At 37.9% G+C, this 18523-nt stretch overlaps 1 protein-coding gene across 1 annotated transcript in view; it reads left to right on the top strand.

Annotated features, from left to right (window-relative positions):
• The window catches only part of LOC105393095 (nephrin), a 134888-nt gene that overhangs the window by 61410 nt on the left and 54955 nt on the right, over window positions 1–18523 (top strand). The window contains exons 4-5 of the mRNA XM_048632169.1: window positions 8685–8806; window positions 9242–9299. Of these exons, the coding sequence (XP_048488126.1) occupies window positions 8685–8806; window positions 9242–9299 (180 nt within the window). The remainder of the gene's footprint in view (window positions 1–8684; window positions 8807–9241; window positions 9300–18523) is intronic.

Raw genomic sequence — 18523 nt, 5'->3', positions numbered from 1 at the left:
TGTCTGCCTGTCTGTTACTCTTGCACGCCAAAACTACTGAACGGATTTGTATGAATTTAGTATACATATGGTCTAGTCTCTAGACCCTGAGAAAGAACATAAGCTACTTTTTGTTCCGGAATTCCCACGGGAAAACTTTTTAAGGTGAAGCGGAGCTCGCGGGAATAAATAGTACTCTATATGTTTGTATTAATGTATAGATAGGTATCAAATTTTACAATTAAATTAGCGATCATTACAATCAAACCAATTTTCGAATCTAACGGCCAAACTCACCATCGGCAGGCAGAACGCCAAATTCTCCCGAAATTCCCATCAAAACTACAATTACGCATTTCACGTTTGTAAAATGTAGTGAAATCAATAAGGCAACTGCGTCTCCTCAGGGCCTCAAGTCTGCTAAGGAGTGGCGGCTTAATTCTGTGTCGTCTGAATGGTTTTCCTACTTTAGGTATCCGTTAATTAAATATTAATAATATGTGAGGAAATCTCACACACGGCCATCCGAGCCTGTGTCAGACATCTGACAGCTGATATATCTACACAAATACATAGATAGATACATATTAATTATAAATATCAACACCCAAGACCCGAGTACAAATATCTGTCTTTAAACAAATATCTGCCCCAGCCGGGAATCGAACCCGGGACCTTCGGCATAGCAGTCAGGGTCACTAACCACTACGCCATTCGACCGCCATTGCTTACCGGACTTGGGGCCCAGCTAGTTCCCGATGGCAACATATCTTGAAACACAATGAATACGGAGACTTGGCAACGTCGCACCGAAAACAATTTGGCAACGCTGCAGTCCGCAGAATAAGAAAAACTAGTCGGTACAGACTTATACTAACAATGTACGGACAAGATGGTGGGGTACATGCAAGAACACAACAAAAAAAACTGTTCGCATTTTGTTTACTGTCAAAATGTTTCGTTCAAACTAATGACAACAACAACTGTATCAATGAATAAACCAATCTAACCGAACTAATTCATAATAAGAGCTCAGTGGTGAAAGTGGGGTGTTTTTTGACGAGTTTTGCTCTTGCACTAACACTCCATCTTGTTAGTATATTGCTAATCTAAGGGTACAGCGGAGACTTGATAAGCGTGTCTTTTTAACCCACCGACAGAAAAAAATGGGGGTTTCATGTCCGGAGATAGGTTTTTGTTTCATGTAGGTAGTTTTGTTTGGTATGTTCAAACTCAATCAGCCAAAAGTTTCAAATGTATCTTCACTTGAACACTAATAATATTAAGAAGAAAGATCCCTGTAAGCCTACTATACGACTTTTGCAACTCCCTGTAGATCATGATAGTTTATCATGGGAAATTATAACTAAATAAAGCTATCTAGGTATAATAAGTTCCAGAATTTTAAGCTCAATAAGTTTATTTAAATCGACACCGTTCTTAATTTCTGAAATTGCAACTGTAATGTTGTAGATATTGTCTGGTGCTGACTGTACTTATGTATCGGGTAGGAATGCCTTATTCCGTCTTGTTTTATTTATTACATTTCTAGACGCTCTGGCTTTTGGCTGCGGCGCCGCTGCTGTGTTATTTACCTACAGAACTAGGAGTGACTTTTACTGCTATATTAGAGCTCCTATAACACCTTTTTGTGACTATCTATACGTTAGCTCAATTTCGGTAGAAGCTCCAAAATTCATAATTAATAGTAATAAAACAAATAAGATGAAAATATGATTATTAATTATTTATGATGTTATTCATTTAATTAATTGTAGTTGCGATAAAAAATCAGTGTTATGTTAGTCCCAATGTAATAGGGGGCGGGCATATTGCCATTTTACTGGCACCTTCAAGACCCGAGAACAAATATCTGTGTTTAACAAATATCTGCCCCAGCCGGGAATCGAACCCGGGACCTTCGGCTCAGTAGTCAGGCTCACTAACCACTACGCCATTCGGCGTAGACATCCGCCATATCTAGTTTAATAAACATGTATAGGTACATTTAATCATTAAATCTATAATTAAATACAGCATCTCATGTGAGCAATTCGTATTTAATAGCACAAAAACAGTTTTCAATTTGAATTCGCTTTGTGAATAGTACAACGCAATACAAAGTGAACATAGTTGGGTACTCTTGAAACCACCGGAATCTGTTATTTAGTACAGCTGAGGACAGTTTTGTCCCTGTGTTATACAGGTGAGTCTTCCGTAGGTGCATATCCGGAAGTATGTTACAGAGCTCTTCATTTCAACAACTTTTGTTATAATGAACTTAGGATATTCTCGAAAAAAAATTCTACTCCCCATACACAGTGTCACGTAAACAACAATTTTTTGTATGGGGAAGCATCTTTTTTTTTCGTTATATTCCAAGGTCCTTATAACAAAAGTTGTTCAGAATGAAGAGCTCTGTAACATACTTCCGGATATGCACCTACGAAAGAATCACCCTGTATATAGGTAGATACACAATACTCACGAGCAATGATAAAGTTCCAGTGACAATAGCACCAAATTAAACGGAAAAGAGCTCAATGACGCCGTCTGCAATATTGGAGTACATTTCACAGCGCATCACAATATTGCCAACTTAAATTATGTTATAAAAAAGTTGGTGCAAAACACAATTGCTATTTTTGCAACTGTTTTCAGCAGTAACCCGCCTTGGAAACATACAGCGGTTCAATTTAATCAGTATCTACTACCATCCTATCCTAGTTTAACAATTTACAATATTTAGTTTTGTGAATAATTTATCGGCTTCAAACAAAGGCCGGGCGGCATAAATTATAAATACCCTTCCCGCGGGATTAGCGAGTAATCCCGCGAAACCGGGATTACAGGAATATAATGCGGGATTCACTTTAAACCCCGGGATATGTTCTCTAAATGGGGTTTATTATTAACTGCATTATTAATTTGTGTGTTGTCACTATGTTTCATTAGATTTGTACAATAATCTAAGGATTTGTTGATTGACTGGGTTCATAATATCATACTGTATTTCAGATTGGACTGGAAATGTGGGTTGTTATTTACGTTTTTTTACTACTGTTTAAAAGATCGTGATATAAGTTTAAGTCTGATGGATGCCTTTCAAGATTATCTTAGGTATATACCTACATATATATGCCTTTCACTCGTATCTTCGGTATATCCTGTCTCTGTTCATAACTATTCAAGTTGTAGCATTTTTAAAAGTTTCATCACAGCCACAAACTTCAAAACAATTATTTTAAATTGTATTTCACAATATCTTTAATTTTACAACCTGTGACGGCGTGCGCTACAGTAAAAACATTAACTATTACAGTGTGAATAATAAAAATTCAAATGCCATGCATAAATTTATTGTGTTATCTAACCTCCATATTATTCTTATGGCTGATTCATAGAAATCTGTATGCAAATTTTAAAGTTATATTTTTGTAGGTTATTTTAAACCTTTTTTATTAAGTATATGAGGGTAGCTTAATAATATAGATATTAAAAGATATCGGTCACTTTACGAATAACCTCATTTGTGATGCATTTAAAACAGTTCATCCGTTTCTAAGCCAAGACGCCATAGAAACTCCACAAGTAGGTAAACATGCTAAATGCAATTTCCGAAATGATCATAACGTTACCACTTTACGTTGCGTTGCGTCGTTTTTGCCGTCAAATCCGAAATGCGTTATAATCGCTTAAACAGTTTCTTGTCGAATTGAATCGAGATCGACGTCGTTAACGATAGTGGTGGCTGCAACAGTCAGTTTTTAAATACGATGACTTTTTGGTATTCGACAATAATATATAGGATATTATTTTTAAGTTCCTTTTGTAGTTTTAGTTCGCTTGTAAAGAATAAAACAATATCAGACACTTTTTTTAGTGTTTTGTATGAAAGTAACATAGTCATATTAAGTCGAAATAATGTGACTTCACACCTTGATATAATCTAGCGAGTGGTGAAATCACTGGTCTCCAAAAACATTAATGCACCTTAGCTAAGAATAAAAGGGTTTGATTGAAGAAGAAAAAGAAAAATATCTTGATTGCATTTTTCTCATTTTAACGTCGATACGGCTCGCAACCTATCACGTGAGTACAAATGTACAGTGAGCGGGTGACACTTCTGACTACACCTTCGGATATTACAATCGTGAATAATATAGAATACGATATATATTTTTTTTATTTTACGGAAAAACGGCCTGTGTATGTAAATAGAATGTCGATAAGAATTTATCGATACCCGTCTACCCCATCACTAGCGGCGCAACTGGCTCGATATAATGGCGTGCCTCGCGCCATTGGACACGGCACATCACGGGAACAGTCTGGGGGGTCACTCTATACTGACGAAAAACGAACGAACGAGAGCTGTCGTGCAATCGGCACGTTTATTACAACGAGATAGAGTCGTGGCTCGCGCAGCGGTACGAAGCTTAGTTTTTCGTCATAATATAGAGTCTTTTGGTCCAAATTTGAAGCATGGTCTAAATGGTATAATTACGATTCTATAGGTGGGCGAAAGTTTTGCAAGGGAGTTTGGAGGTCTCTTGGTCATATGACCAAACAATACTACTCTACACTCACGAGCAATGACCAAATGACCCTGTTCCAGAGCGGTGGTAGCTCAGTCGGGTGAACGCCCGCTTCTCAATCAAGAGATGCGGGTTCGAATCCCGGCGCTGACATGTACCAATGAGTTCTTTTAACTTAAGTACAATGTATACCATCGCTCTTACGGTGAAGGAAAACATCGTGAGGAAACCTGCATATCTAGATCTAGCACATCTAGATATGTGAACCCACCAACCCGCAGTGGACCAGCGTGGTGGGAAATGGTCCAAGCTTAGGAAGGCAGTTTAGACCTTGGGGATATGCACAAAGGTTCCACTCGAGAGAGCCAGGTGCAGGTACTTACACCCCCACAGAGAATAGAATAGAAATAGACCCTGTTCCAGTTACAATAGCACAAAATTACTCCTAGAAACTGAAAATACTGGTTTAATGACGCCGTCTGCAATATTGAAGTACATTGTACAGCGCATCAGAATATTGCCAACTAAAAACGTAATTATTGTGTTCAATTCTAGTATAAATGTTTAAAAAAATTGCGCTTATTTTTTGTTGACATTTTGGAAGAAGCGATTTTCATTGCTCGCGATTTCAGAAATTTATAATAATGATATATATGTAGTACATTTTTTTATGGAATACAAGTTATTATTGTAGGTAGGCGTGCTGAAATATCGGCCATTACAGTGACTGCCCGATTTTAAATATTAATTGGCGGTCGAGAAATGCATTCATTTTGTTGCAATAATAAAAATATTTTACACGTTATAATATTTTTCTGTTAATTTTACGTGTCCGAAATGTACTCGTTTCCTATAAATAAAATTAATTTGTATTTATTTACATTCGTTAGTTTCTTCGTTTACTTGATTTTTATATGATTGGTGGAACATAGTATCATCATCTCAGAAATAGATTTTAACCTGTAAATCGTATATTACTGTCTGAATGATCACAAGATCCAAGTATAGCCACTGACTTATAAAAAATATATAACAGGGTTATGTGATTTTACTTCTGAACACTGAAAATAAAGTTATTTATGTAGGTACTAGCTGTTCCCGCGCGCTTCGCTTCGCCTTAAAAAGTTTTCCCGTGGGAATTCCGGGATAAAAAGTAGCCTATGTTCTATCCCAGGGTCTAAACCGTATGTATACCAAATTTCATTCAAATCCGTTCAGTAGTTTTGGCGTGAAAGAGTAACAGACAGACAGACAGACAGACAGACAGACAGACAGACACAGTTACTTTCGCATTTATAATATTAGTTAGGATTTACTAAAATTGTATTTGTGTAATAGGACAGTAACAGTAAATTGAATTTAAGGGTCACATAATATTTGCATGGCAAGCTGCATGCAACTAGCTTACGAGTCATCTCTAACTACACTTACAGCCTTTGAGTGTATAAAATGGATTTATAATCTTCGCACAAGAATACCTATACCAAGTACCGTTTCATGTAAAACTTAAAGCGTATTTTGTAGGAATATGTACGTAGATATACATACATACATATATAAATATGTAAGCACATAGGTACATGTGCAAATTTCCCTACACAAGTCTAGTTCGTTTAGTGTTGCGTGGCACAATAATTGTGGAACATGAGTGATGAATATTTGGTAGATCAATTATTCATGACACGAAATCATTATTTTGTCAGTGCAATTTATACATACCTATACATTTTAGGTTCGTTCATCTCCTGAAACTTCCAACTTATCTGAGTTTTAACCATTTTCCACGAATTTTGGCAAAGGAATAGATAGTAATTTCGAATATTAGGTGTATTTCGCATTGTCAAAAAAACGCTGGATCCCGGTTGCTGTTTCGGCAGCAGTCGTGAAGGATAATCAGAGGCCTTCGGGCAGCCTGAAAACATCTGACAGTCGGGTTGCGCACTTACCCGACAACTCTCTCAGCACAAGCTTGCAAATTTGTAATCACGTGATAGGTTGCGAACCATATCGACATTTTGGGATAAGTACAATGCACTTAGGATACACATCTAGAATCTAGATGTGCATCTTTCCTCACGATGTTTTCCATAATGGCTTATGTCATGAATAAGAACGCTTTTTTTTCTTCACAAGACGAGTGTCAGTGCACGGACTGTAGTAACAAATTCGGTAGTGCTGCGAGTCTGCGAACATCTCAAAGATGGCGGCCGTGCATAAATCTTCGCCCGACGCTCTCAGTCCGACCCAGCGGGGTTACTCTATCACATCACGACCCATCACGTCCCCACTGCTGGGGCACGGGTCTCCTTCCAATGAAGGAAGGGTTTAGGCCTATCCACCACGCTGGCCAAGTGCGGGTTGGTGGGCCAGGTGGGTACTCTATCCTGATGAAAAACTAACGAACGAGAGCTATCGTGCAAACTGCACGTTTGATACAACGAGATAGAGTCGTGGCTCGCGCAGCAGCGTCCCGAATGTTAGTTTTTCGTCAGTATAGAGTGACCCTCCTGATTCTCCCAGTTCTAGCCAGTGCCGAATTCTAGTAGTTGTGTAGCTCTATGGCTGTGTGACGTTTTGGGAGGTAGTTATATGGAGTTTACGGTTTGAGGGTTTAATTTCAGTGGAAGAAATGAGTATAACGAAATAGATATTTATTTCAAGTTACAGACTTTGATAATTAATTACACTAAAACAGTTCAAAAATACCTAATTCCGTAAAGAAATCTAGCTAGACAACCTTAATAATATAAAGATAAACATAACCTTCGAACCTACTTATTTTTAGATAACAATAACCATTAAACCATCTAAGTACTACGTAAACATCATCCAAGTAAGGCAGACACAATTATTTCGGAAAATTTCATTAAAGTGTTATTTTACAGGCAAGCAAGACATTATAAACTCTAGTACAAGATACAACCTTAAAATTTTAATTTTCTTAACACCGACATAAAATTTTAATCCTCTTAATAAATAAAGCAGAGTCCTTACGCGGTTTGAGTTAAGTACATTGAGTACAGTTGGACTCAAGTGAAGGTTGCGATTATGATGAGTCCACTGTTGGACATAGGGCCTTGGTACCAATGTTAATCGTCCACTGCTGGACATAGGCCTCTCCCAAGGAGCGCCACAACACTCTGTCTTCTGCCTTATCTAACCTGGTTCCAAAAAATCATTGTTTTATAAAGACCCAATGCAGCTTTCCTATTGCAGACGGCGTTACTAAGCTAGCCTTTTCCGTTTAAGAGTAATTTGGTGCTATTGTCACTGGAACTAATTCATTGTTCGTGAGTGTACATAATTTTTATTCTATTTACCGATATTTCCTATAATTTAGCCACACAAAAAGTAATACATTGTATAAACGCCGAAAAAAATGGCAAATGAATGACTACCCGTGAAAAGACCCATTACGCCTTAACGTTTATCCCACAGTACTTTCTTACAGGGTATTGTTCAAATTGTCCACATTGTTCACATGCCAAAACAACATTATGTGCGATTAATGTTTTGTCTGCGAACAACTTCACCGCTTTGGCATAGTAATGGGGTCATAATTTTGATTTAATATACGCTCACCGTGTTAAGATTGACTCTGTTTTGCGTGTGTAACCTCGTTTTGTTTGCCTATGAAGTGTTAAGTTTTATTAGTGACCTAGCAGAAGGTTTCAGTTTAACTCTGAATAAAACAAAGGGAGAATAGTTCCCACCTTATTTTGAACTCTTGTGCCTTGAGATACTGGCGAAAACCAATGAAAAAAAAAATATTGCCATGCCTTATTAAGGCTAGTTACTGTTTTTTTTCACTTAACATATTGGACATACACAATTACACATAATCATCATCATCATCATCATCATCAGCCTATAGAGGTCCACTGCTGGACGTAGGCCTCTCCCAAAGCACGCCACTGGATGCGATCTTTAGCTTTCCGCATCCAATCATAACCAGCCACCTTTCGCAAGTCGTCACCCCATCTAGCCGGAGGGCGTCCCACACTACGTTTGCCTAGTCACAATTACACATGCTACAGAAATATAAGATAAAGATTAAGAAACACAAGACATAAATATAACGTGTATCTCTCTAATGAAACCATTTAAGCAAAAGGTTTCTCACTCAGCAAAATGCTAAGAAAACTAACAACCCCATTTCCCCCGCAGGTTACTCATCCGTGATCCCGGGCTTCCCGCGCCACACCATGTTCGGCGATCGCAAGCTCGGCGTCTACAACCTACGTATAGTCGGCGCCACCTTGCAGGACGCGGGGGAATATCAGTGCCAGGTATATTGTACTATATATAAGTAAAATTGAACCATAAATATAAATCACTCAAACCTTGTTGCTGCACCCACTTTTCGCCAGTGTTTATGTTAGTCTCACTCAATGTAATAGGGGGCGCCGGGCGGGCCTGTTGCCATTTTACGGGCACATCCAAGACCCGAGAACAAATATCTAGTCGGTTAGTGATCCTGGCTGCTATGCCAAAGGTCCCGGGTTCGATTCCCGGCTGGGGCAGATATTTGTTTAAAGACAGATATTTGTTCTCGGGTCTTGGGTGTTGATATTTATGTTTAATTTGTATCAATCTATGTATTTGTATAGATATATCAGCTGTCCGATACCCATATTACAGGCTCTGCCTAGTTTGGGGTCGGATGTTCCCACATATTTATATTTATTTTATATTATATTTAAATATATTATATTCTATTCTAGGTCGGCCCCGCCAGCCAACACAAGGTCATCCGCGCCAACGCCAGCCTCGTCGTTCTAGGTGAGTGTGGCAGCCAGCCATTTTGTTTTTTTTTATAACATTACAGGGGTTGCTTTGGCTCCGTTGAAGTTATAGGATAGTTTAGCCATAAGTAACATAACCTTCGTTAGAATCTCCAACGTTAACACTAAAAAGCGCATAACTTAATCCGGGTAACATTAACTGTGACCTAAAAAATTATAATCAGTCCAGCCATAATTAGCATAGGTACCTATGTCAAACAATTGAAAAAAAGTTGAATGTTTCTAAACGTGAAGCTTATGTTATTAATGTTTCCTTATACTCGTACGATTTCTCAGGATCCCGTTAAACACGAATTCAAACAATGTTTAGTTTAGATACTGTTCATTCTGTTGCATTTACCGGCTGTCTGGAGTATGATCAAGTTAACTAGTATACATTTTCTTTCATTTTCTTCGTCTACACTTTAATCTCAAAAGCGCAGGGAAAACCTCGTCCATTTTAAAATAAAATAAAATTTGCCTCTGAGAAAACATCAAAAGATTGTAATTTATTGGCAAATGAAATATGTACGTTAATTTTGAACGCAATACCAATCATTTTCTTCTCAATATTTTTATTTGATTAATCTCACGTAGGTAATTATGTAGGTAAATAAACATATTTTTGATATAAATACAAATATTACATCGGTGAACAGTTGGATAGTACAGGCTGTTAAAAAAGCGCGTTTGTTATAGTAGGTAATGGGGAAAGGGACCACAAATTTGACTTCCAAGACGCCTTTGGATGCGATGTTTGGACTTGGCATCCAAGGTATGAAATCCACATGTGTTGTCGCCTTCCCTATAAATCTCCTCGTCGCTCAAATAACAAAAAATGCTAGATTATCTTTAGAATAAGCCACAAATCCTTTTCAAGTGAGAACAATTTAATTTCGGAGAAAATTTTTTTTCTTACCTAGAAACAAATTCGAGAGTATCTCAGTTACAAAAAGTCCTTAGCTTACAAAGGGTAGTAACCAAATTCTGCCTAATTATTTAAAACTCCTTTGATTTTTTCAAGAAAACGCCAAAGTCTTCTTGAATGTAAAACCGTGTTTCTTTGTCTTATTTTTGTTACCTTTGAGATTCGCTTTTTTCTTTGACGGAAATTTCTGTTTTAACCTAAACATACGATCGAACAACGGGGTATTATAGTTTTCTAATATATTCTAAGACGTAGAAAAATGTCATTGAAACATACATAAGTCAGGGACCGAATGGCGTAGTGGTTAGTGACCTTGACTACTGAGCCGAAGGTCCCGGGTTCGATTCCCGGCTGGGGCAGATATTTGTTTAAACAGATATTTGTTCTCGGTCTTGGATGTGCCCGTAAAATGAAAATAGGCCCGCACCCTATTACATTGGGACTAACAGAACACTCTGGCGAAAAGTGGGTGCAGCAATGCACCTCTGCCTACCCCGCAAGGGAGTACATTAGTACAAGGCGTGAGTGTGTGTTATAAGTCAGGGAGTCAGATATCTTCGCCCCAAATCGGACCTATGCAAAACTCTACACCATTCGCTCATTATAATTTTACTAATTAATTTTATAAATTATAATTCAAACACATTTCGCAAAAGGCCTACATTTCCCGTACATTGTTGTTTGTACGCGACATTTACACAAACTGTGTAATAAAAGCCAATTTCCGTGCTATTTTCAGTTGTAAAAAGTGTCGGATCCAATTTTGCCCTCTAACGTTCGCAATGCGTAAACTTATACCAGCATTTTCCCGCCTTTTTTTCGCGCTGTCGCCTGCACACACATACGAGTACATAACTACATACATAACATACTACATATACAAATACATACATGGTGTCTCAAAAGGTGTAAATTATAAAAAACAGGGATGCACAAAAGGATTTAGCTTGAGTGACGTATAATTTGTTAGATAGATAGATAGAATATTCTTTATTTGTATACACACATAAAATAAACTTAATTACTTAACGTTAATTCTAACACATATGTACAAAAATGGCGGTCTTATCGCTTAAAGCGCTTTTTTCAAGACAACCTTAGGGTGGAAGGATATTTAGTTAGTTAGTGTTAGATATACGATACGGTCGGTCGACTACGAGTAGTCATTGGTACTCATACCCATTGCAGGATATCTTTTCCTTTATTTTACTGATGACTTTAATCTAAGAACATTATGTAAGGCCGTATAAAGAGGGAAGCTGGAAACTTATTTTGCTTGCTTAACCTGCTTTGTTTTTGTAAGTTACGCCATCTTGTCCCTTATATTATTAATCTTTGTTTCACACCATAGATTCTATCACGTTTTTTAACAACACCCTCTACATATGAACACACACACACACACACACACACACACACACACACACACACACACACACACACACACACACACACAACAGGACACGAGGCCATCCGTCCGTCGCCTGTCGTTGCCAATTTGAAAATTAATTAAATTTCAACTTCACTAGATCGACTCCAATTTGGGATGAAATTTTGCTGTTGGCCGCGTCATACGTAGGTCCATGGATGCGCCGGGAGACCAGTTCCCAATTTGGATAACAACTGTAACTGTTGCAGTGATGGATGAACAGTTTTTGACAAAGAAACCCCCCCCCCACCGGAATGCAAACCTGCGTAACTTCTATCTGATAAAAGTGCGACAAAAACCGATCAAAATAGAAACATTTGTTTTTGCCAACAAAAAAAAGAAAACCAAAAACGCGGCACAGCAAATATTTTCGACATCCGACTTTTGAAAACAGATTATACTGTTGCAAAAACAAAACGCCGCTAGTCAGAAATTGAAAAGCCTGCTTAGTATTGCCACGGCGGCGCTTGTTGGTAAAATCACTTGAAAACATAACCTCGACAAAGTTAATACCGTGAAAATAATGAGAAATGAGTTCGGAACGGTTCTAATCAAACGTACGACTTAAATTTTCGATCAAAGCAGCTTTGTGTTGATATAAAACGCATTGACATCTTAAAATTGTATCTTTTACAAGTTTATTTGACAACTACTGTGGCAAGAAACTCGTAACGATACTGCACTTAAAACGTACAACACCACATTTTTCGGCCGAGAATTAAAAACTGAACTTATTTAAAATATATTTTCTGCTGCCTCCCTCCCTAACCAGTGGAGCGTGCGGGGGCAATGCAATGGAAAAATGTTAGACTTTCTGAAAATTATCTGCTTATTCCGTACAGATTTTATTGCTCTTCGCTCGGGCCGTAAAACAAGATTGAAAAACTAACGCTGGTATGAATATTTCGCTTTTATAACCTTTAAAAAAATTGCCATATTCATACTCATATCTTATCCCGGAATTCATAGAACGAACAGTTTACAAGCGTCATCTTGATACTCGCATTAGGCCCGGGTCTCCTATTTACGCCGTAGGACCCGTCCAGCGTCACGCCGCAGGCTGCGTCACGATGCTCACTACATCTACGCGCCAACGTCGGCGTGTGAGGGAGACCGCATCAGTACATTTCTATAGTGAGCATCGTGACGCGGCCTACGGCGTGACGCTGGTCGCGACCTACGGCGTAAATAGGAGACCCGGGCCTTAGTAATGACATCTCACACGCCGTCACACGCGGCCATCCGACCCTAAGCTAGGCAAAGCCTGTGATTTGGGTATCGGGCAGCTGCTATACGAGTATCTACTCAAATACAAAGATATACATTACACATATTAGAACTCAAGACCCGAGTACAAATATCTGCTTTCAAACAAATATCTGCCCCGGCAGGGAATCGAACCCGGTACCAACGGCAAAGCATTCAGGTTCACTAACCACTACACCATTCGGTATTCATAAGCGGGAAGTAGGTAGTAGTAGAACCCTAAATAGTCCCACAGTACCTTGTGTTGGCTTTTCAGCATTTGTTTCAGTGGGAATATAATATTCGCTGAATTTCGGGGGCCCGCCGCCGCATTGCCAATTTGCCTAAGTATTGTCGGGTTCTTATGTGTGTAATGGGTTCGTGAAGTGCCTACGGAACCCAGGCGGCTGTTGACAACGTATTTTGTTCACTTATGGCGGAAAAAGAGGGGTGTTGTACGTTTTGATTGTGTATCTGTGTGTTTGAGCTTGGAAGTAGGGGATTTATAAGTGCGACGGGTACCTATGTGTGTCTATCTGTATGTTTGTTTAATAGGAGTGTTAATCAAGAGTGACCTTAACTACTTAAAAAAAGTTAAGTAGCACTAAGATAAGATTCTTCCATTTTTTTATGGTGGCATAATTTTTGTTTTCTACATATATAATACAACAGGTTATTACAATTTGTATAAGCTCTTTGCACCCCATTTTCTCACTTATGATCCATAAAAAACACACACCACAGACAATAATCGTATAGAAGCGAACAGTGAACAAACAAGACATTACTCCCCACTAGGCCTCATCTAAAAACCTTCCAAAATAAGAATATCATGATATTAATACGGTGTATTTGGATATGTGGCCGATTTATGACAATGGGCCTACCCCTTTATTAACAGGGATTCTATATTACATGATAGACTAAGCTCCAATTTCACAATAGTCGGTTAAATCGTAACCAAGGAAAGGTTGATCAATTATACGTCATCTCCGTATTAAATTCTTGACAGAGGTGTCAAAAGTCAAGCAATAATCCCTGGTTATGCTCTAACCCACTATGGAGAAATTGGCACATAGGTAACCTAATGTAAAATGCCTTTAAAATTATGAGGGATATGCGTAATACTCGTACCTATGTACTACCTAATTCACATTGCTGGTACTAATAAAAAAAACAAACGAAAATCGGTTCAGCCGTTTGGGACCACAGACACAGCACAGATTACCAGACACGTTAAACTTATAATACCTCTCTTTTTTCGCCAGGAGACAAAACACGTGAGTGAATTGCCGAAAAAACCGCACAACATACGATTATGTACACAAAATCTCCCAATATTTACCGGCGCTTATAAATTTCCATCACTTTTACTCGGAGGCATTACCGGAATCATTTATAATGCTGTCAATACCAAAAAAACGCAGGTAGGTACTTCAAGGGAAAGTTTTTTGTGAACTTAGATTGACGATACACGAACAAGATGGTTTGACACATACAAAAAAGTTGTCTGCATTTTGTTTAATGTCAAACCGTTTTAAGTTCAACCCAATGACAACCATTTTACCAATGAATATAGTCTCAAAATTCTTCTAACCGGATTAATTCAAAATACAAGCTCAGTAGTAGAAGTGGGGTGTTAATTATCGAGACGTTTCTTTGCACCGACACTCCATCTGGTTTTTATTAAAATATCGTGTACGAACGAGAAAAAAATACCGTGGAATTCGGGCTTTAATACATCACGAGAGCAAATGTTGACTTTGAGCGCTAGCGCGGAAAATTTACACTTAATTTTATTTCTACGGGTACCTACGTAAAACAAGTAGTTACAGTATATCGCAGAGAAATCTGACCCCTCTCAGAAGCATTGTTACTATGAGAGGGGGGTCAGGTTTCTCTGCACATGACCGTACTAGGTTGGCCGGTTAGCCGGCAAATTCAAGTAAAATATTAAGGGTTGTGTCTGTAATTTTAAAAAGCTCCCGCTGAAAGAAAGGAATTTAAATACAATAATTATTATACCATGTATTCTTACGGTGAAGGAAAATATCGTGAGGGAACCTGCACATCTAGATTCTAGATGTGTACCCTAAGTGCTTTGTACTCATTCAGAAACGGCGATACGGCTCGCGATCTATCACGTGAGTACAAATATAAAGCGAAAAGCGGGTGGCTCGCTTGCGAGTCACCTCTGACTACACCACCTGTTACAGTAGTGTTACATATGTAGGTACAATGCACACACAGATGCACTGTTTACGCTATGTTAATATCTCGTATTTCCCACTGGAAATGTAGACGAGAGATTTTTCCGATAAGTTCACAGACAGCAGACAGCTCGCGTCAAACGCATGCGTCCAATGCGCCTCGATGGAAATATAAAATTGGAAAATACTAGCTGGGATGGGATTGCGCTAAATATTGAGAAAAATCTGGGTTTGTGAAAAAAATATGGTTAATACTTAAAGCTGATTAGATTCAAGACAAATTACTCCAATGATAAATCAGGGGGTCTAGTACAGGTTGGATAGCTTGACGAAAACTGTAAATGTTTACGTTTTCTCGCATGGGTACTGAGTGCATGGCGCCTCTAATGGAAACTATCATGAAACTTTTGACAGATAATGTATGCAGATGACAGGAGAAAACGTAAACTTTTTTCGTTTTCATAAATAGCAAAACCAGTACTCGAGGCTCTGGCCATAATAAATGAGAAATTATAACGTAGGTATATAGTTAAAAATAAATAAAAAGTATAAATATATTATGTCACATAAAAAGGTTTTATTCATGCGTTCGTGCTTGACCGGGATTTTTGTTTTAATAACAATAAAAAAAACTCGACATTCGCTGAAATTCATGAAATAAACGGAAGATCCCTGACATAACAGGCTGTAAGGACAAATCATGTAAAAATTGTATGAAGCTAAGGAGGTTTGTAGGATGGGGTAGCTTCGAGAAACATCGGCCGAATCCAGTATTAGAGGTTTTATTAATTTCCTTTTATTTGTACAAAAAGAACGATCAAATTAGGGTGAGGCCACACGAGCGTAATTTTGTGAGCGGGCCTCACCCTTAACAAGATATCACTCAGAGATATCTGACAGACAAAACATTTATTCATAAATTTCATAGACATAAAATTAATTGATAGACACAGATTTTGCTTTAGTATTTCGTGCGTTATCATTAATCATCGTTGAAAAAGCTAACAAAAAAGTACATTTAAATAAAAAGCCACCTTGGCCGAAGCAGCTTACCCCATCCCTAGTAGGGTTTTATTATCTGGCTTAACCTTACAGCTATGACCTGCCCGGGCCACTTTCACCCGGCCCGTCCCGACATCATGTTCCGGTTTAACCCGGCCGGGAAAATAGGGGTGTTATGTGTTAGTGTGTGTCTGTGGTATTTGGGTTTTGAAGAGTGTTGTTGGGGTTTTTTTAGGTTTTGATATGGTATTGTTAACATTCAAAAACTTTATAATATTGATGTAGATATCTACCTATCTACATTCACAAATATCTATAGGTCTAAAACTTGGTTCATTTAGCAAGCGTGCTTTACATTGCAAACAGTCAGCTCAGTATACATATAAGGTATTATCCTACATCTTGTATTTACCTGAATCTTTAACATTAATCTGAAGTACTTAATATACCTTAATTACTTCATCATGTTTACTAGCCAAGTATATACCTTCTGGTTTGATCTCAACTGCTGTTCAGGCAAAAACGCGAAAGCCAGGTTAATTATAATTAATCTCTTATTTACCTCTTGCTAGAATTCAAAAGCAATTTTTTCATATTTTTTGTTTCAGCTTAGTTTCTATAGAGTCCGGTCTTTTGTTCGGAAAGCGTTCCCTTTTTAACCTTCGACGATAAAAGAGCGGTTGTTATAAGTTTAACATGTCTGTGTGTTTGTGTATCTGTCTGTGATAGACTGGTAGCCTAGCTCCTAAATAGTTGAATCGATTTCCGTTACTTTTTTGCCTTTTTTTAAATCTATAACAAAATGAATGCAGTTATAAGTTTCAGTTTTGTGTGCGTTTTAAAAGTTAACAGACGTATTTCCTACAACTGTTCAGGGGTTTTTAATATATTTATTTGGTTTGTCTACGCAAATTTTTGGTTAGGTTGGTTATCGTTAACTTCTGTTCCACAGAATCTTAACTAATATTATAAATGCGAAAGTAACTGTGTCTGTATGTCTGTCTGTTACTCTTTCACGCCAAAACTATTCAGCGGATTTGAATGAAATTTGGTATACATATTGTCTAGACCCTGGGAAAGAACATAGGCTATCCCGGAATTCCCACAGGAAAACTTTTAAATGCGAAGCGAAGCTCGCAGGAACAGCTAGTTTTATATAAAGCCCATCTTTTGTTCATAAAAACGTTCATTTTTTCATAAACATTACACAATGAACCTCAGCAATAATCTACTTTGTTTAGTAATAATTGGTTTTTCGCACAATTCAATTCCGAATTTACCTTTATAACGTAAAAGCGTTTTTTAGCGTGAAAAATATTACGAAAATGTGTGTTGGTTCTTTTTTCCTGTTGTACTTAGCTTTATGTTTCCGTGTTTGTTTTAAAGCAATTGTTTCAATTTTATAACAGATAGCTGTTCCTGCGAGCTTCGCTTCGACTTAAAAAGTTTTCCCGTGGGAATTCCGGGATAAAAAGTAGCCTATGTTCTTTCTCAGGGTCTAGACCATATGTATACCAAATTTCATTCAAATCCGTTCAGAAGTTTTGGCGTGAAAGAGTAACAAACAGACAGACAGACAGACAGGCAGACACAGTTACTTTCGCATTTATAATATTAGTTAGGATTTTATGCTTTTCATAATAGGAACCCTTTTTTCATTGGAAGCAGACCCGTGCCCCAGCAGTGGGGCCGTGATGGGTCGTGATGATGTGATGATAATAGGTACATGTTGATTTTAAAAAAATATTTTACAAATACAATTTTAGGAAAGCCAAAAAAATACTTTCTCATCTAAAGTTTAGAATGATCAGCCGAATAAACCTCTGTAAAATCCTGTACCTATAAATATTTGTTTTTACAAACAACAATACAAAAAAAACACCCCTTCCCATTCGTACAGGATCCTGTGTCATTCAGAGACACGTAGACGAGATCACAGATAAAACATCACCCTGTACCTTCTCTTAATGCGTTTTCCTCAATATTCCCCCAACGCACCCCCGAGGCACCTGATAAAATATAAAATTAATGTAAAACAAAAACTCCCCTTATTTCTAATTTCACTGGAGGATTTCTCCTGCCAAGAAACCCAAGTTGAGTTTTAATATTAACGAACTGCACTACCATCGACCATTTCGCTAATTAACCTTAAAATATAATTGGCCGCGCGCCGAAGCCGCAGACCCGTAGTGCCGCAGCGTGGATACTATGGCGGGATTCGTCAAAGTTACAATTTGAGATTTGTTTTTAAATTAACAATATGCAAACAAGATGTAGTGTCACATAAAAAAAAACTAAGCAAAAAAAAACCGCATTTAGTTTGATTTCAAATCAAAGTAAGTTCAACCTAATGATAACCATTGTACCTACTTACCAATGAAAAAGATGAGAAATCTTCAAACCAAACT

This window comes from Plutella xylostella, chromosome 31, assembly GCF_932276165.1.
Source record: "Plutella xylostella chromosome 31, ilPluXylo3.1, whole genome shotgun sequence".
Classification (NCBI taxonomy): domain Eukaryota; kingdom Metazoa; phylum Arthropoda; class Insecta; order Lepidoptera; family Plutellidae; genus Plutella; species Plutella xylostella.
Note: the sequence above shows the minus strand (reverse complement) of the source record. Positions and strands in the feature narration are given on the sequence as shown.